The sequence below is a fragment of the Tigriopus californicus genome, chromosome 1 (assembly GCF_007210705.1).
Source record: "Tigriopus californicus strain San Diego chromosome 1, Tcal_SD_v2.1, whole genome shotgun sequence".
Taxonomy (NCBI): Eukaryota; Metazoa; Arthropoda; class Copepoda; order Harpacticoida; family Harpacticidae; genus Tigriopus; species Tigriopus californicus.
In genome coordinates, this window is record NC_081440.1 from 13,538,020 (window position 1) to 13,558,627 (window position 20,608).

The following is a 20,608-nucleotide window of genomic DNA, read 5'->3' on the forward strand; positions in this document are numbered from 1 at the left end:
CATGTTTCATAGCTGTGGAGACCTTCTGAATCATGGATTTCCCTTTTGCAGGCCAAAACAATTGAGCTTTGTAATTTCGGAGTAAACGTAATTTCGATGTCCTGGTCATGTTTGAAGGAGTAGTAAAACTACTCGAAATTCAAAACGTCAAAGAATTAACAATTGTCAACAAAATATCATGGAAATGGAGAACTTTACTTCGTTTGAAGTGAGAAAAGCCAGAGGGTTTATGCTCTATGAACTCCCAGTAAATGAAGATTTACCCCTCCAGACATACTTGTTCCTTGTAACCCCTTATGAATGGCTTAAGCTTGTCCCTCGAGGTTGCATGAAATTTGAATTTGCATTTCAATCAGGGGAGAGGGCATTGGTTTACCTTTTGGTGGCAAATCGACTAAATGATTACTGAAAATTCAGTTACTTGAGATTCATTTTGCATTAATTGGTGCCCAAGCTTTGTAAGGAATCCTCATGGAAACAATAACGCTTTCCAAAACTTTTGAGCTAAAAGCTTGATATCAGTTGTGTTACTATTTTGCAAATGCCAAATGGTGTGTCATTGCCTACCACTACTGAGTGATAGGATATTTTTTTTGGGAATATCATTTTTCCCCATCTTACCATTTACTCCATGACTTTCGGGTTTAAATTTCGGTTTGTTATCTTTCAGGATATCCATGGAAACGGCTGCAATGGGTGGAATGGCGGGTTTCCAATACATCACCCCTAACCACATTATCAAGACTCCTCTTCATTGAATACTTAAAGTGATCCAAGACCCTTTTCTTACTTCTATCAGGAACCACCCCTGGGCTCCCTCATGTTTAGATAGATGAAATCTTAAGACATTCCCAATTGTTGTAGTTGTTTTGCTTTTGGAATTTTTCTGATTCCCCATTCATCCCAAGACATCCGTGTGTCAATGAATGTGTTCGTTACCATTATCCAAATGTTTAGGTTGTTTTTCATCTACCCCTCTCCAGAAAGCTCCAGCCGATGGATGCTTCTCTCAAGCGCAGGCAAACAAGACAATAAGTGTGGGACATAAATGGCCCATCGAGTGGAAGATTCGCATTATCACTCGAAGATGGGGGAACATGAATCTCAAAGCCATGTAAATAGCTGACTGAATGAATGAGACCGACTCGAATGAGAGAGTATTGGATACTGAAGTAAAGCATATCATCTCAATGTCCGTGACCACCACCGATCTCTTGCCCATCCCTAATAACACCCATCAGGTGGCCACGTCCCACCCATTCAAACCAAACCTACGATGCTCTAGCCAAAATACGATCTTGCCCGCTTCAAGTACTTCATACACATACAATCAAAAGCATAGATAGATTGATAGCTAGAAGGATAGGACACTGATTATTGATGTATAACAATAATGCAAAACTTACTTACTTTGTCGTTAATGTCGCACCATATTATCAGCATATCCAGCTTTTAATTAGCCTATCCTTATCACTTACAAAATATCATATCTCTGTTGTGAACATATCATTTTTGCGTTCTCAGTCCATGCTTCCAGCCCTGGAAAGCCAAATGGATTTCACAAGAATATCAAAATCTCATATCAAGATCACACATATCAAATTAGCTGAATAGCTCAGAGACGAGTTCATAAAGTAAACGTGCTTGGGTGCCCGTCGGAATGTCTTTGTCAGCGGAACAAACTAATTGGCACGTACTCAACCTCTCATTCTGTATCTTTCTCTTGCACATCTGGTGATTCTTCTTGTAGCAATGATCGCCGTCATATTTGTAATCAAAAGTGTCACATTTCTAGTTGCATAGCAAGAAATCCGCACATTCAGAGTTATTTCACCATCAACCGAGTGCCAACGGTAATAGTACTGGTATTGCTCCCCTTCATCACGGTATACTTCATAAACATCTCCAGTAATAATGATGCCGATGATGAATCATTCATACAGTATTTTTAAGATCCGCTTTTTCACGCGTGAAAGTGCCAAACGTTACTGCAGTCAATCAGTACTGATTATGAGAACAAGAGGGTTTGCAGGTTTTGGCATTAATTGGCCTCTGTCTTACAATTTTCGCTTTTGTTCACTCTCTTGAATTCCGGAAAAAGATAAAACTTAGTACTGAACCGTACTTTATACTCGGAATCCTGTTTCTATCACATCTTTGATGAGATTTTCACTCTTTGCTTCACCAAATATCACTACTACTATTACTCCAATTATCATTAACGTAACTACAGCTACTACCACTACAACTATTGTAACTAATACCATTCGACAATATGTATGTATTCTTTTTGACATGGAAAAGACTCTTTTCGGGCTCTTCCTCTATTATCAATATATACTTCTATGCTACACATGAATATTGAAAATAGTAATAATAAATCTATATCAAAGCATTTTGTCTACTTCTCTTATATTTGGAGCCAAATCATGAACACAAGAAATCTCAAATCTGACAATTAAAAGAGTCTAGAAAAAGTCTCTGGAAGACCAAACCACCAGACGCACCCAATAAGGAATGGCACGTTCTGGAGAGAGAAATGTTTCATCTGTCACTATACTGGATGTTTCAAAAAGCCTTTCTTGTTCCTCGTGCAGTTGAGTTCGCAATGATTCGTCCTTGGTAACAATAGTCACCTGGGCTTCAAGGTCTTTTTCCACAGATCGATAACCAAAATTTGGCGACCCTGAAAATGAGAAAAGGCAAACTCAAATCAAGGTCCAGTCATTAGTAAAAGGCGGCAAATTGCTCATTGGTTTGAAAACACATCCGGTTGCAAATCCAGACTGTTCCATTTGAAAACTTACCTATCATAGACAACGAGGGTAAGCTGTCACCTGAAAGATAGTGCCAAATCCCCTTGGCGTGAAATGTCCAGCCATCCCGAAGGTATTCGTACAAGAGCACTCGATTTTGGTCTTTTCCAGCTTTGGTCCTCTCGTAGAATTGGCGAGTTATCAAAGTGTATGCGTCTGGGATCCCTCCCGCCGGAAAGCTGGCTCCAAAGAACCCATTTGCTTTTGGGTGGGCCATGAGAACATCGTATTTGGCGGAAGTTTTCTCCAATATTGTCTGTAGATACTCAGGAGTAGGGTTGAAGTAGCCGGTGCCAAATTTGAAGCTTGAGTCCTTGGAACCAGTCTCCAAAAGCTTGGACGTGATCCTTTGATCTTGGTCGATGCCAAAAATTCCCATCTGTATGGAAGGAAAAATCCACGTATTGATGTCTTCTTCTCTGCCGTTGTCATAGAAGCTCGGTAAAAGTTGATAGGATCCTTTGGCGTTTCTTAGGAACTTTGACACCTTGTTCTGAACTGCACTCACGTATTCGTTGAAGTCACCTTCCGATGGATTGATATGCCAATTTTTGTGCAACTCAAATTCACACCGACTATTCATTTGAAATGAAAATTCAGAGATATTCCCCACCACTTCGTCCAGATAATCCGCTAGCTCGGGACAATCTTTTATTAACACGTAACGATCTTGGCGGTTGGTAAAATAATCTTGACTGAGATTTGCACCGCTAATTATGACAGAATCGTCAAAGATGTATACTTTGGTGTGTTGGAGCCCGTACATCTCGTTATACTTTTGAGGAACAATGCGCTTCTTTAGCCCTCGGAGAACTGGCGTGTGGTAAAGTGAAATTTGGCACATTTCCTATCAAAAAAAACCACAACGATTAGTTCATGTTCTTACTCTCTATGACCATAGTCGAGTGCTTAACCTGTCTATCCTGGACGAGCTTTTGCAGCATGGTACAAGAGCTCTGTCCTTGGCCAGAGAGTCGATTGCCCCGGAAGTAATCCAAAAGTACCCGAACCCGTAATCCATCTCGTTGTAAGACGCGCTCATGAATCTTGTCCACCAAGCGATGTTCTTTTTCGCCTGTTCCCAAGTATAGGGCGGACAGTGTGATCCTTTTCTGGGCCAGAGCAGATCTTTGAAACAATTCGTTGTAAAAAGCTGCGGGCTCAGTGAGGACTTTTATTTGAGATCCTCTTAAGGCGAAGCCCGGCGCCTCCGAGACCAAGAATCCAAACGTATTCATCGGACCTGAATGTTACAAGTGCGTCATTGATTAAGCTTCGTTACTTGACGAAAAACATAAATCATTGGGTGTATATTTCTGAGAGCATAAAGTAAGAGAAGGAATAGATTAAGTTTTATCACAATGGAATTAAAATTGTCACCATTTGACAAGGATTGTATCCCCATTAGAAATACTGTAAAACGAGAGCTCGCGGAGGTCATTATCAAGAGGCACTTCCAAGTCAGGTGAATCCGGATTGCTGCAAGACAGAACAAGGTCCTGACCTTTGGCTTTAACTAAACGATAAATCAACATTCGTAGTTTCTGGACGGTCATTGTCTTAGGCACCTTCTTGGTCACGGGTTTAAATTCTTCCTTCTTGGGACATTCGATCAATATTTCCAAGAGATTGCTTTTGATGTCTGTGTTGACCTGCTTCAACTCAAACTCTTCCGGAGGTCCAAATCGCTTGACCAGTTCCTTAAATCTTGGATGGCCATCAAAGAAAGAGTTTGTGGCCTCCGGACCATCGGCCACAGCCTTCAAGTATTCTTTTCCATAACGTTTTAAGTGGTCGATCTCAGATCCATATCGCTCTTCCTTAAAGATCTCGCTGCCGTTCAACACTTTAAGACTTGAAATAGTGGCAATGAAGATCTGGCGACAATTCTCTCCACTATCGCTCTCCAAGATGGGATTAGTTCTCATTCTGAGATCTTTGATGCTCAGTCGTCCCAAATTGCCCACGGAAACCCAGTCGTTGATCAAGTTCCGGGACAGTTGAAGGAACTTCAGAGCAGGAAACGGCTGCGCCATTGCTGCCGGGAAATATATCCGGTCCAATTGACAACTGTTCAGATTAAGCATTGTCAGGTTCGTCAGATTGGCCAACCTCAAGACTTGATCCCAATCTTGAAGTGGATTTTCACTCAAATCCAGCTCTTTGATTTGGTCGAAGCTTCCAGGTTTAGGTTCAGGAATAATCCGGATCTGATTCGCAAAAATATTGAGTATTTCCAATTGCGGGAAATTTCGACAAATCCGCTCCACATTGTCCCAATCATAACCCATTTGGCCCATGAGTAATTGCCTCAAACGGGGAAATGCTTGGGTTAAATCGGCCTCCGGCTCGGCCAATCTATTGTCACTCACATTCAAAATTTTAAGCCGAGGTAAGCATTGCCCGATCCTGGCTACTTCTGTCCAAGAATTCAGAAGATTTTCCGACAGATCCAAATCTCGGACATTGGGACAGGCTCCAGCCAAAGCAGGCTCGTCGCTGGGGCAATCAACGGTGGACTCAAGACCGGAAACTCGCATGCCCATTAGCCAGACTACTTGGAGTCGCCGAAAGTCCCGTTGGGTTTGCTGGACTTTGTCAAATCCAACCAGCTCTAGAAAGGGCGCGTTCATCTCGCGCTTCAAACGTTCCAATTCGTCTTGATTGATACCTATATTGGGATCATCTATCGCACCACCATACCGTTCATCAATAGCCTGGGAAAGTAATGTTCTAAAGTAATAGGGCAGGAGCGACGTAAGAGTGCCTGGCAAATGAAATACCCACAGAAAGAATATGCCAGTCGCTGCAAACAATTAGGTTATCGTGAAAATGCATATAACTTTCACAAACCATTTGACAGGGTCTGATTTTTTCATTAAAGTGTTTACCCGTCATTTTGGTAGTTTTAGTATTTTTTTTTACATTTTGTCACTGCATTTGACACTTAATAAGATAGCGCCTACAAAAAACGTAGCTGAAATTGAGAGTTAATTTTTCAGCATTGCTCCAGCAATTTAATTTTTACTCGAGTTCAAATTTTCTAAAACCTGTCTATGATATAACAGTTTTGAAGTCACTTTACATTCGTTTATTAGGTAGTAAAACGAGGGTATCATTGGTAAAAAAGCGAATACCTTCGGCATATAGAATTCAAACCTTTGTGAGCGTATAGACTACCCATAATGTTTGGGGTGTAGATTTCTGACGAATGAAATGTCCCTATTAAGGTCCAATAGTGGCAAATAAAAACAAAAAGGAAAACGTTTTGGCAAATGAAATCAGAAATGGCATTTCAATTGACAACTAAATTCATAAAAGTAAAAAAAAACTGTACAGTAAAAAAACTCAACAAGTTTGATTGATCTATTATAGATTTTATGGACCAGTTTTGAATTGGTCAAATACATTTCACTTGATACCTCGTTGCCTTGCAGAATTGCATTAAGGCAAAAACAACTTTGAATATGAGTATAATATATTTATAAGTAAGGGGTAACGACCATATGAATTGACTTATATTTGGGTCTTTTGATATAACTATCATTTTTCGGCATGTACTTTAGCAAAATCGGACCTTGAAAGAGGATGTTTGCTGGTATGAAACTCACACAAATTTTCCCAATTACTTTGAAAAGGGGCAAAAACTAGATTATATGGCAAATAAAAAATAACCCCTTTTTGAAGTCTAAAATGACATTAATATTATCCTTCACCCCTAGTCATGTTGACCAAACGACTGGCCTAATGACAGCTCTAACTAATATATACATATATAAAACCAGTCTCGTTATTAGCTTATTCCCCGTGCAATTCCTAACCCTCCTCCATCCTTATCTAAGGCTCTTCACCTGCAAGATGGGCACGCCTCGAGCGATCTTCTTGGGTCGAACAAAGGTGGCTGATTTGGGTTGGCGCGCTTGGAAGTATCTGACGCCTTCATGGAGTCCATCATGCTTGCCTCGCTCGGGCTTGTCCCACTCGACCCCCACCCACTCACCCGACGTTTGTCCCACCGGGCCCATAAATCGCACCGTGCCTTTCACCTCGGGTGAGCCTTGGAGGGTAATCCGATCACCCAAGGCAAAATGATCAGATGCCGCATTCGCATCAGAGTTCATCATGTACAGTAGGCCAAAGGCTGCAAACAGGAGGTCTTTATTGGTTCGTTTAGGTCTACCAAAAGTATCTTTCGTTTGGGTCGAAATGTGGACATTTGTTATGGTCGGATTGCAGGAGATAGCGGGCTCTGATTGGCCCTCTTGTCAACCACAACATTGGGACAACCAATCGAATCACGGGATTTCGAGACCAGGGCTGCCAGAGAGAAATTTAGGGCTGGCTAAACTGAAGCTTGATTATTCCTCGTAGCGTACCAAAACAGGAATGAAGTTACCTGTGCTGTGTGTTACAGGGTGTGTTATAAGTTCTTACGCAAAGAGCAGTTATCCAATTTCGATTATTAAGTTGCTCCTAAGCCCTCTGAATCAGCCTTAAAGATTCGTGTACTCGTTTTTGCTAAAACATATCAGACGACATGAACGAAAATCAAACTTGCTGATTGATGATCTTTGTTTGAGAGAAATGCTACACGGAGATAAAAGTTCCTTGAAAATTCTAATCAACCCGAATTGTTAGAATTTACTTCTGATTTTATCAAGAAAGGTAAAAAAAAATGAAGCAAATTCCCATGCACAATGTTGCATGCCGCATTAGAGGGACACCCCTCGGCATTTAAGAGGAAGTCACAGGGAATGAGTTTTTTTGTTTTGTTTAATTGTTCTCGAGCCTCAACTTTTCATAAATTAAACTATTGCGTAATACCGTCCAAGCCCTAAAAGTTTAATTTTTGGATTGCAGAATTTCTTACCCACCCATTAATGCAAGATTGTATCATGACGTTTTGCTTGTGTAAAAGAGTTCTTTCCTTCATGTGGTTGTATTTTGTTTTTGGATATGTGATTAGAGCATCTTAAAAATTTGAACTACTCATCATGCTTCGAAGGCAATATAGATTTATTGCGTACAAGGCCCATTCGTGGGTCTCTAAATTAACTTGGGGAGGAGAGAGATTATGACCCGTAGCAAGATTTGCAACTCAATTTCGAAATATTTCAGAGACCACATTGAAAACGCATATACGCTCTGGTTTGTCAATCAATTCGGAAATTAGGTTGATGAGGACTTCATCCTCAAAGAGGCTTTCAACATAGCAGGTAATCTAGTTCTAGGTTGTATCTTGTAAAACGTTAAATCATATAAGATAATAAATAAGAGTACATCTAGATAATCTAGAGGGACAGGAATTTGGCCTCAACGTTGCTTACAATTTAAGACCAAAGTGAAGATAGAATGTGACGAAGAATCAGCGTTTGTTTGTAAGTGGTGTTCAGCCTCACCCAAGGGCCCACATAATCAATCAACAACAACGGTAAGTTAATTGATCAAGTCACGTGAAGAAGAAGAAAAACTTTAAATTCGTTCAAAGATGCTTGAAAAGCTTACAAAGAGAATACATTCATTAACCATTGAATTGAAACATTGATAAGACGATGAAATATCCTTCATTCAACTTTGAATATATGTCGGCTTTAACTGCCCTGCAAGTTTTTAACATTGGCCTTTGATGTATCATTAAGAAAGTGTAATAAGCCCTGGTGAAAAGTACTAAGCCTTAATTCAACAGATATAGGATAAGAACATAACTCTTTTTATCAGTAGTAGATTCACGATCGTGGTTCTTTGAGTCCATTTCACCTGCAGTTACCAAAATGAACATACATGGCGACAACACTTGCAAAAAGTCTTCAATAAATCATGATCAGCCTATAACATTGAGTCATATCGTCATATTGCCTTCCGGCATGAGTTGAATTTTATGTCAAATCACCATAAAATAATGCAATAAAACCACTGTCTATTATCCATTTGTCACAAGATGAATTTACACAATCATTTATTGCGATGGCACTGTGTTCTATAAGGGCAAAGGCTTATTTTATATGACTAGAATTGATATATTATGTGACTAGAATAGTCTTCATCCCAGGCTGAGGCCATTGTCCAGGCATTGCTTTAGTAGGTGGTCGATTCTTCCATCCGGTGGGCGATTTTTCCATTCAGTGGGCAATTCTTCCATCCAGTGGGCGGTTCTTCCATCCAGTGGGCGGTTCTTCCATCCAGTGGGCGGTTCTTCCATCCAGTGGGCAATTCTTCCACCCGGTGGGCGATTCTTCCATTCAGTGGCGTCTTCCCGTCCGGTGGGCGTCTCCCCGTCTTTTGGCATGTATAAAACTGTATGTATAAATACGTATCATACACTGGATCGGCGGAAAGTTACGCCGTTTCCCGCCCTGGTTTGAATCTGTGAATTTGCCGGTTTGATGTTCGGAAAAGGAGCAGGACAGGAAAAGAGAAAGAAGAAGTCGGAAAATGAAAAAGTGGTGTAAGAAAGGATTCAAAAACGTTGAGAATAAAAATACATCGATAAAAACCTAATACAGTCCAATTGCTGAGGGATGAAAGTCCCCACCATACACAAAAGTTGATTGATAAAGGAATAAAATGGTCAAGACTGATAAAATAATTGACTAGGAAGTGATATCACAGTGAGTTTGACTAGGATTGGTTCAGTGCACATAAAAAAGTGAAGAGGGAAATTGCAGATAGTACTTAAACAAGTGGGTAGAGGTAAATGATGAAAATCTTGGTTATTGCAGTAGAGTGGGTGGGTCAGATTGAACAGATCTTTTGTCAGCTCCCATTGCTGATGGCATTGGGCTGGGAGCCTGACAAAGGTGCGCGACCAGTACTCCGAAGGGATGTTGGGCCAAGGACAATAAGGTGTTAGGAAGTCCTTGACCGGGAAGGACAACTTGTGTCCGGACATCACCTCAAGAAAGGTCAGGTTCACAACACTGTTGGACACTAACCTTGCCAGCCCGATGGTGAGGGGCTCGGTTTCTCATAGAAAATGCGTCCATGCATTATTGGCCTATTGGGGCACGCACACGTATCGTTTGAGGAACTTGGTGAAGGTGGTATCGGCGGATTTGAGGGCGGATTGGGGGGAGTTGGAAAGCCAAAGGTGGAGTGATGTAGGTCTGGAAGAGTTGAAGAACTATTGGAAGGGGGAGATTCTTGATAGGAAGTCTATTGCACATGTACGTATCTGATCCTGGCCCTGGCTTTGGCTATTGATGATTTGAGATGGTTGGTGAAGGAAAGTTGAGTGGAGAATGTGAAACCGACATAATTAAAATCATTGAAGATTTCAATTGGACTATGGTGGATATGGAAGGAGGTGGGAGGCAGACAACCTTTATGGAAAACCATGGCCTTTGTCTTGATGTTATTGACTTGAAGGCCGTTCTCTTGGAATGGAGTGCATTGATGGCATTGTGAAATTCCACGGCTGAATCAGCCAAGAGAACCACGTCGTCTGCTGATTGGAGATATTGAACAGTAACATGATTAATGGTGGGGCCTTGTGTGTTAGGGCTTCAGGCAATTCGGATACATTGAGAATGAATAGAATTGGTCAGGGACGGCTAACCCTGGACGGCAATTTCCCTTTTCTGCATAACAGAGGAAGGCAGACTCCTCCTCAACTCTGGGTGCTTGAAGTTCTTAACTAGCATACATCTAACTGGCTTTAAACGTTCCATGCTACAAGTTAACCTTGAGTAATATTCAAAATGACTATCTGATACGGCAATTCAATGCCTAATACAGTAATTCTTCCAGCTACTTGTTACAAAAATGAACAATTTTCTGGAGGATAGCATATTACTTACTCTTACATGCAGGATTACATTTAGCTGCCTTTCAATTTTTTCTGTGACAATCATGTACAATAATGAAAACTGTGTTACTATTAAACAATATAGATTTACCATTTGTACATGTTGCTTTAGATCTTAAACAAGCTTTAACTTTAAAACTGAATTGTGAGAACATTCATTCATAACCTTAGAACATGATTGTCAACCCTGTGGTTAACTACACTTACATTATTGCAATCTTTTATCATAACATTACAAATATAAATGTTTTAGATGATGACAATGAAGTTTACATTTAGCAAACACAAAAAAGTGCTTTTTTCTCAATTTTAAGTTATGACCAATATCCTTATTAAGGTTTCTATTCCCAGTAAAAAGGCATTGTTAGGGCAAAAAAATAGGCAAAAACACTTTTATACTCACATGGGTTTATTATGATTGGCTTGGCACAATTTCTCAGGAATAACTTCATTCGCACTTTGATGTCCTTTCACTGATCTTTTCACTTTGGTGTTTGGAAATTATTGTGGCTCTACTCTCCAAAACACAATACATAGAATAGTACATAGAGTTGGAGCTCCTGGATTGGATCTGCCAGGCCTGAGTATCAATTGCGACCTGGACATGGTCCTTCCACACTCATTATTGAACACAATGGTTGCAAATGCACTTGAGAACTTGGGTTACTGATCATTCAAGTTCTTTATGACAGAATGTTCCGGCCAATGAAAGCTATAATTGTTGTTTTATCTGGTAGCGTGGATTGTCAAGTTGGCAAGCAACCTGGATGGCTTTCAAAAGTCAAACTTGACTCCAAGCCTGGTGGAGAACTGGGATAGTAGGAGCCATCACCTCAACCATCCTGGCAACACCGTCCTGATAGGCTTGGTCATCAATTTGTAAGCTGAGCAGCCCAAATAAACCGAACAAAGTTCATCAATTCTGAATGTCACTTTGGCCCCAAATTGATCTGTCATGGGAGGCCTTCATACTTGAAATCCGGGGTAAATGACACTCCACCAGCGGCAGAAGCCAGTCAGGTCTTTCTTGGGGGGTGCAGGACCTTTGAAATCTCCGAACACTCACTATTTACGCGAAATCCCCACTTACATTGATAGTATTCCGTACGCCATTACTTTGAGGTATTTGTTGATCGAGTCGAAAGTCGGCCTCTCGGTGTTTTGGCGGGAAAGATTTGAAAAAGAGTATTCCGTCGGCGTTAGCCCAGCTGTCCCTGAATTGGTGATAGTGGATGCCCCTGCGGAAGGCCAATGGAAGTAAAGTAGCAAGGGGATAGGTACGCACCAGAACGAATGGAGCATCTGAGTCCTGCTTAGATGTTGGACAACAGGACACAGATTGAACGCGGAACTCCCCACAGTTGGAGTTTGAGGATTTCATTCCGTTCAGGGCCATATTGCTCTCAGTAACCCAAGAATAGATTCTTTTCAGGTCCTTTGCAAGGGTAGTGAAATCTTGGCCATTCCTACCAGAAACTAACTTTGTATTGTTAGCATAAGAAGAGATTCAGGTATTGCTAGATTGGAGCCAACATCCTCAAAAACTGAAACTAATCTACCAATGGCTGCATCTCTAGACGATTCCTGTTTCAGAGTTGAAACCTGGTCCAGTTCTTCTAATCTTTCTAGAATCAATGGCCAATGTTCATCTTTAAACTTGAACATAGCCAGACCGACCTCTTTTACTGGTCTCAAGATTACGCAGGAATTATATTTATAATGTAACCATACGTATCTTTATTCCCTTGATTGAAATACACGATATTTTCTGCTTTTGCGGCCCAACTGGCTGAAGTTATTTGACAAGAAATAATTAGAAGGACAATCTCTCTTTATCACAGATTTCTTGATAATTATTCAAAATGAATATCATAAACATCTCATTCTCATCATGATCCTCCTGATCGTACCGCCGACGGTTTGGAAAACACAGTACAACCACGTCCTGTTTTTTCCAACGCCTGTCGAACCAGTTAAAGCTCCAAGCCCTACTGGACTACACGAACCAGGTGCAAACAGACTTTTGTATGTGTGCAATCCTCATCCTCTAGTGTTGCTTCCGGCCTTCCGCCACACACCCTCAAGTGTTGAAGTGAACTTTGGAACCTTTAGCTGTATTATCTCACTGTCTGAATATGCGCTCACAAACATAGCTCCGTATCCTACAACGATGGGAAATTTCCTATCTCCTTAAATGGTACAAGTGTACTATGGCACCATTGCCATGTATCTGACCTTTCGTCACATGATCAGAATTCGCGCATCCGACCGTAAGATCGAAGACTTTGTCAGAATGTTCGAAGAAAAATTCGACGAAATAAATCTGCCAGTAGATGGTGTTATCGCACTTCTTTTCATGGCTCTTACTACCAGCAAAACGACGTAAAGAAAGTAAGATCAAGTGTACTTTTCTATAACGCCCGACATTCATTTGCATTATGACTGGAACAACCTTTGTTTCACCACACATCACTTACATCTGCTTCCTAACATTCCGTTACTACACAGAATTATCAGACGTCAACTCAATGGTCATATTACCGATCAAAACCGAGCCCACCGTTTCGAGAATCCTTATTGGAATATCACCATCGAAGCAATTGGAACAGGCCCACAACAACAAGATCCACTTCCTGAAGTGCGAATTGGAACTGGACATGCTGTCACGTGTTATATGAGTTTGATAGGTCTTAACTCAAAGGCCCCTCCGATTCATTGACCTCAAAATTTCTCACAATCTGATTGATGCGAATGGCCTGAACCCATCGACCCAAACAAACCTGATCACGACTGGTTTGATTTCTTTGGATTCAACACTCATGGTCGCCAACATTTCCTCTCCGAGTTAATCAAACACATGAACGAACGTAGATATTATATCAATAGTTCCTGTACGCTCAATGATGTAACAAGATCAAAATCTGGATGTTCCAAGATCGAATTAAGACTCAATCACAAGTACGAGACGCAATATCGAATGACTCTAGCCAAACACGAAATGCGTATTACCGACATTCATCCGACTGACCAAGGATCCGATTCTCAAATTGACATCACTTTGGAACCACCACAGAAGAAGACTTGCTTCTCAAGATCTCACACAGGTAGTCCAAGAACTACAAGATCTGGAAACCAAACCCGAGACTCTCAACCTAGAACCAGCAAAGGAAAGAGTGCCACCCGACGAGGTAAATTCAATCAAAGAGACAACCCGTCATCACAGTCAGAAGAGCAACAAGAAGTGCCCAACTCCGAAGATCCACCTCTGACTCCGCCAACCCACAATGAAATCGAAGATCTCATCTTCCCAAACATCCTCAATGGACGACGCTTGAGAGACTACAAAGCCCGCTTGGCCCTCAGAGAGAATCCGGTACCGGCTACATCTATTCGAACGGCTCTACTCACTGAGTTCACCGCACCTCCGTTGACCATTATCACTGATGGAATACCAACCAAAGCCAACCATGGACCATTCTAGGACGCACATGTTCTAGACATTGGACCACCAATAGATACGTTGGACAATGTAGACCGATGCATTTCATCTGATTATATCAGAGCACAATCTATCCGATCAAAATTGTAAAAATAGTAATGCGAAATTAAAAGCATAAATCTTTCTGCTTACATGCTAACTGCATCTCCATAGCATGGTTTAAGACGTAACAAAATACACGAAATAAACCGCTACGGAAATGGTAATGACCTTCCTGTGGGTGAAAAGAACACGCGCCAAAGATCGTCCAGAGCCTACCTTGCCCAAGTAACAAGAAGTCAATTATTAACAGAATTGTTGAAATTCGGGAAAGACTGCCTTTCCCAAATCAGGGAGGAAGAAAGCAAAGCTAAAGAGCTAAATAGAAAAGTATAATCAAGACCTGGGACCTATCTACTCAGTGATAACAAATATGAATCCAAAGAAGCAACAAAGACATTGTGAAACATATCTTTTCGTGACTTGGAATATAATAATCCGTAAGGTCGATCAATAAGAACCATACAAACTTAAAACTGTATATCTCGTGTTCCTGCGACCAGAAATAAATAAGTCATTCATTCTAGAGCACGCCGGCTTTTGAGTAAAGGTCGACCCTATCTCAAGAACATGATAATCTGACAGATTACTAGGTGTCACATGGACACAGTGGTAAAAATATCCTTTAAAGTTTTGACGGAAATCCCAAAGCACATCTTGGTATTTGCCTACCTCAGAAAATCATGGGGAACAATTTTGATTTTATTGCTTTATGGAATTCTAGTCCATATAAAAAACTTACCTAAAAACAAGATAAAAACTAAATTTTTCGAAAACCTACTCAATATAAATTGGGAGCACAGTTAGCTACCTCTTGGATATGAATCATGATATTATTTATTACACCGCTACTTGGTTGCATGGGATCTAGTGGTCCAAATTTCATTGTTTTTTGCCCCAAAATGTCCCGGGTTATATGTTAATTTAATTTTCCAAAGAATTGGTGTCGGTTTTCATTATCACAAAAATGATCGATTATTTTGTTGCATAGTCTCACAACAGCTAAAAATGCTATATAATGTAACTTAAAACACACTCAAAAACAAATCTTTGAAAATGTGTTTTACAATCATCATGTGTACACTTAGTTATGCATTCACTTGAATTATGACAATAATAAATACAACAGGCAATGTTATAGGTCAATGAAGTCTTCAAGACTTCATTGATTTTTGCGAAATTTTCAGTGACTGCTCATCTAAATGTATTTGGGTCGGTTCTAAAACAATTTTTCTCAAATCTGCTGTTTTAAGGATTATATATGTATTTGTATAAGGTTTCAAGTTATTTTGAAATCAAGAAGAAGAAAAATAATCGTTCATTTTTGAGATAATAGAAATCGACGTTAATTCTTCGGGAAATTAGTTAAACATATAAACGGGGCATTTTGGGGCAAAAAACAATGAAATTTGGACCACTAAATCCCATGTAACCTAGTATCGGTGTAATAGATCATATCCTTATTTATATTCAAGAACTAGCTAAATGTGCTCATACATCACATTGAGCAGGTTTTTGAAAATTTTATTTTTTACAATGTTTTTAGGTATGCATGGTTTTTTTGTGGGCTACAATACCATAAAACAATAAAATCAAAGTTGTTCTCTATGACTTTTTGAAGTAGAAAAATGCTCAGCTATGCTTGATAATTTCTCTGAAAACTTGATGAGGCTTTTTGAACATGCTTGATCAGGTCAGGGTCATTGGAAAAGACCAAATCCTATGAACGCTATATTTCTAATTTTTTCACAACAAAGAACATTGTTTGTTGGGATGTCCACGATTGCAAGAGTCGGCTTAGATAGAGGCCTATTTGTTAACATCTTGGAATCAGGCCTAGACCTTGGAAGAAGTGGCCCAAATAATTTGAATCTCGTTTGCTTATTAGATGAAACAGACGAAAGTTTAAGAAGGGGACGACAGTGAGATCTTGCCATCAAATCACGAGTTATAGATCCTCTGTTGATATGTTCTGCCCACCAATGGCCACTGAATCTCAATCGACTTCGTCTTGAACTAACCTCTATCTATATTCAGCACCCTTGACCCTGGCCCAGTCATATATGTTAGCGTGCAACGTCAAAAAAAATAATTCACACATACATGTTATGAGCTGTACCATATAAACTTAAAATGAAACAAAAAATATGTGTGAAGACCATACCACCGGGCTGGCAAGTTGGAAAGAGTAGAAACTTTGGCAGCATTCAGATTTTTTAAGTTAGGCTCGATACTTTGAGTATCCATAACCGATAAGATATCAGAAAAAACAAGAAATAAGTGGCGTTTGAAAATATAGGTCAATAATTTACTCTTTACGGTGGCACGGACTTGTTCAAAAATGGCATCACTGAATAGTGTTTGTTGAGAAAAAAATTAGAAATATAGCGCTCATAGACTAGGCCGACTGAGCGATCATTCCACAAAGCTTCATTAACAATCCTCGCGGAAAAGATTTACATTGGTAGGCAATTTGCACATTAAAAATAGCTGGCTTATCCGATTTATCACGTGTCGATCACCCATTTAACTCTCGCAAGCTCCCAGCATGAAGTTCATTCAGTTGTACCCAGTCTACGATCACGTCAAGAGGTAAAAATCTGAACCAAATTATCATTAGATTCAATCAACACCAGTAACAATGCATTGCAGTGGAACCAGAGTATTCAGTGTTCAACCAAACTATTTCATACTACTCCGTTTCTAATCTTACAATTTGCTTTTCTTTTTCTTTAAGTGTGGTTTCCACGAATATGGCCCAATAGACTCTCCGACCAAGGCGATCAAGGAGCTAGGCAACCAGATCAATGACATGTCTGTCCAGATTAACTCGAGGATGGATGCTCTAACCAGCAAGGTCGACTTCAACTCGGTCAAGTTGGACATTGAGTACGGCAGTAGTGGAGAGGAAACCTCTCTGAAACCTCGCTAGAAGACGTTTAAGTTTTGCGTTACCTCCTAATCAAGCGCTTGAAAATGAAGATGGAATTCATTGAGTACTCTCTCAGCGGGTCTGATCACGAGGTAATGCATAGCTCTACAAAACCTCGTTAGAAGACGTTCGGTCTTCGACCGAGCTTTCCACTCCACTACTGACTTACTCCATGAGTTGGATAAGCAGGGTGGATGGCTTGACAAGCAGGGTGGGGGCACTGGAAGAGGGGTATCGTGCTTCAAGCAGCTCTTCAAACTACACAGCAGCTATCGCCTCAACTCTTAGGATCCGTACCAAACGGGCGGTGCCAGAAGATCTCCCAAAGGCGGCAATTAGAGGCCATAGGAGATAGTACAATGCTCTCTCTACCAATATGCTACTTGCTTCTTCCTCCTTCTCTACTCAAATTCCTAATCAAGTACTTGAACATGAAGATGGAATTCATTGAGCACATTGAACACTCTCTCAGTGGAAATGCATCTGATTAGGAGGTAACGCATAGATCTACAAAACCTCGCTAGAAGACGTTCGATCTGCGACCGAGCTTTCCACTCCAGCACTGACGTACTCCATGGCTGGGACAACGAACAAGGAATATCTCTCAATGGGGTACCCCCAAGTACTAAATTTTACCCAGTCGCATTTCAAAATGTGCGTTCACGAAACTATCTGATACTCGCAATAGGTGCATCTATGGCAACTGGGTACAAATCGCATCTCAAAATATGCACTCACGAAACCATGCGGGGGTACCCCATTGGAATACCCATCATTCAGATGGCAGGCAGGGCGAGAGAACTACCATCTGACTTTGCAACAAACAAACAAAACAAACAAATGTGCAATATAGTAGTGCTTCGCAGTGTTTAATAACGGCAAGCTTCGCCCCATTTTTTATTTACCCTACGGGACCACTAGAGTAAAGAGTTCTTCATAATTTCCAATAATCTAACACTTACCTTTTATGAAGCATTTTCAAAAGGTAAAATACTTTTTTAAATTGATCAATTACAACATCATTATTAGCAATTTTATGAGAGCAAAAATGAGATGGAAAATGGAAAAATTGTGATTTTTCACCACGGATCCTCCTTGTAAAATAATGAAATGCTCTGGAACCGTTTTATTAAATCTAATTTTAGGAATGAGGTTTTTAATAGGAATGGGTTTACGTTTAGATTGGATATTTAAGGGGAGAGGAGGGAATTGAGAGAGAGAGAATGGGAGTTGGGAGGAGAGGAGGGAGGAAGCTTAACGGGTTCAGGAATGGGGGTGGGGTGGCATTACATTTAGGAATAGGGTCAGCTCTATAACTACGAGACTGAGCTAGCCTATTTCTTAGCTTTCTTTGTGTCGCTTCTACATGGACGGAGGTAACCCATACGTTAAAGCGCGTCTTATGTCTTATGTACTGACGGGACATGTACGGGCAGAAAAATGGACAATCTACCTTCAAACATCCCCTCTTTCTATTGTACTTCTCAAGGCCGAACTTGAGAAGTTTTTTACACCATTGAGGGTGCTCAAACCGGTCAAACTGGCAGCCTTTTCCTTCATCAGGACATGGCTTCTTTCAATAAACTGGACAGACTGTTTTCTCTACAACTGTCTTTTCCTGCTCTGCTTCAAGAGGAGATATTATTTCAACCTTTATAGTGGTCAAACCGGTAGACTTGTCAACAACTGGGCGAGCCTGTTCTTCAAGCAACACCCTGGCCTCATTGACCCAAACACCTAAAGCCTCTACAATAAAGTGTTTAATGACTACGGAAGGATCCTTCCCTGATAAGACCAAGTCCAAACATTGTTTAGCCTCTTTGCTGACTTTTCCAAAGATAGCTTCAATCATGAATGCAAAGACTAACTTGAAATTAGCAGCAAAATCAAGAGACCAAGAAAAAGAGAAAACTGAAAGATGTCTTGAGATACAGGACATCAAAGCAAAATAGGAATAAACTACCTTACATCAAACTAAACATACAAATCAAAGATGAAGATAGTGAACAGGAAATAAGAGACAGAGAAAGCAAGGAATCAATAACATATATAAACTAGGAAAACAATACAAAAACACAGATAAACTCAACAAACTGATCTAACAAAAATATAATCAATCCACTTGTGATCAAAGATTGATGACTATTAATGACCAATAGGGCTTGTCAAGTGAAAGCGTTCATGAACAACTGAAGTTATTCCATGGAATAGAATCAAAGACAACATGCCCAGCCAAACAGCACTGTGCATGCATTGGATTTTGACATTAGTTTCATTTTACTTGCTTGTCTAAGCAAATAGCATTGAGCTAATTTGATAGTGCGTTCACTAAATTACACCAATCATGTGCATTTTGTTGGGTTGTGTAACGCACCTCACTCAAAATCAATTGATTATTGAAAATTCAATTAGCGGATGGTGCGAGTTAACTGTGATGTTTGTCTTGGTTCTCCTTCCCCAAAATGCCCAAAATCAAGGTGCCGGACCCCATTTTTCCTTGAATTTCCTTTACTTGACATGTCCTACACAATCAGACTAAAGAACTATAAACTCTACGCAACGGTTTGGAACTAAATGTTTTACAATACAACGCCAGAGAGAAACTCCTAAAGCTAAACAAAAATATCAATGAGCAATAAACTTATTAAGTTTTACAATGATTACGAGCAACAGGGGAAGTCCCTCCTTGGTTCAAAATTCTTTGGAGATAAGAAAAAGAGCAAAATATAATGCGTCTGTTCTCAGCAAGCTCCAAAACGGGAACAATTTGATATTTTCTTTCATTTTTTTTTTTGAGAAATTGTACACGTAGGTATGAAATAGATTGCAGAAATATCACCAGTCACATGCTTATGTTTTCCATCCATCTTGAATAGCCTAACTCAGTTTTGTTTGATTAATGAACTTCTACTTTAAAAATTGGAGGCATCTTACGTGTTTTCATTATGTACGGGGTAAATACGTCCTAGTCATGTGGTGGATGGTTAATTTGGGAAGAATGGGCTTACTATTATTGTCGAGGGACTTAAAAAAACTCAATTTTCTTCACAAAATTGTTCTGCAATACATTTGCTACCCTCTGACATTATTGTCTTTCTGTTGCTGAACTGAGGGAGATGCTTGTAGTGCAATTGGTTAATGCGCGACTGAGCTAAGCTCTGGTTCATGGGTTCAATCCCAGGTCTCCCCTCTTCCCTCTCCCCCTTTCTAGTGGATGATTGCCTTGAATGGCGCTCCTTGAACCCAGAGTGGGATAAGACTCATGACACGCTAACAAAAATATTATAATATATCGGATCCACTGAGGCATTCCCGCAATAAAGACTTTTTTTCACGAAATATAAAGGATGCGCAAGATGATGATCAGTCTAGGAGGCATCATGGACAAGGCAAGAATCTGCTCCCTAGGGATAGCAGATTCAAATCTTAGTGGTGGAAGATATTATGATATAATTTTCCTTTTCATCTACGTGTTGCTTGATATGGAAGGCAAAAATAGCCCTTACAGCCCCCCCCCC

General features: G+C 40.3%; 3 protein-coding genes and 1 long non-coding RNA gene across 8 annotated transcripts in view; 1 reads left to right on the top strand and 3 right to left on the bottom strand.

Moving 5' to 3' along the window:
- Positions 1-2,395, top strand: part of LOC131893232 (RNA-binding protein Nova-2-like) — a 55,344-nt gene extending 52,949 nt beyond the window's left edge. For all 4 annotated transcript variants that reach the window (XR_009374658.1, XR_009374657.1, XR_009374662.1 and 1 more), the window contains one exon: positions 671-2,395. Coding sequence is in view for 1 of the 4 variants with exons in the window: in XM_059243218.1 (XP_059099201.1) it covers positions 671-758 (88 nt within the window). In the remaining 3 variants the exon portion in view is untranslated. The remainder of the gene's footprint in view (positions 1-670) is intronic.
- LOC131893295 (CDP-diacylglycerol--glycerol-3-phosphate 3-phosphatidyltransferase, mitochondrial-like) lies at positions 2,396-4,059 on the bottom strand. Its single transcript, XM_059243285.1, has 3 exons — positions 3,731-4,059; positions 2,808-3,663; positions 2,396-2,686 (listed from the first exon to the last, which is right to left on the bottom strand). Exons 1-3 carry the CDS (start codon positions 4,052-4,054, stop codon positions 2,469-2,471), a joined length of 1,398 nt encoding a protein of 465 aa, XP_059099268.1. The 5' UTR covers positions 4,055-4,059; the 3' UTR covers positions 2,396-2,468.
- LOC131893286 (tubulin-specific chaperone E-like) lies at positions 4,060-7,069 on the bottom strand. The gene is made up of 2 exons (XM_059243273.1): positions 6,668-7,069; positions 4,060-5,533 (listed from the first exon to the last, which is right to left on the bottom strand). The coding sequence occupies exons 1-2, from the start codon at positions 6,938-6,940 to the stop codon at positions 4,193-4,195; spliced, it is 1,614 nt and encodes a 537-aa protein (XP_059099256.1). The 5' UTR covers positions 6,941-7,069; the 3' UTR covers positions 4,060-4,192.
- A 1,971-nt stretch (positions 7,070-9,040) lies between these two features.
- On the bottom strand, positions 9,041-11,776 carry LOC131893351 (uncharacterized). Of its 2 annotated transcripts, none has more exons than XR_009374678.1 (3): positions 11,024-11,776; positions 9,749-10,257; positions 9,041-9,180 (listed from the first exon to the last, which is right to left on the bottom strand). It is a non-coding gene; the product is annotated as an uncharacterized LOC131893351 (long non-coding RNA). The 2 variants fall into 2 exon arrangements; XR_009374679.1 differs by having other exon boundaries at positions 9,749-10,260.
- Between the last annotated feature and the right edge of the window lie 8,832 nt (positions 11,777-20,608).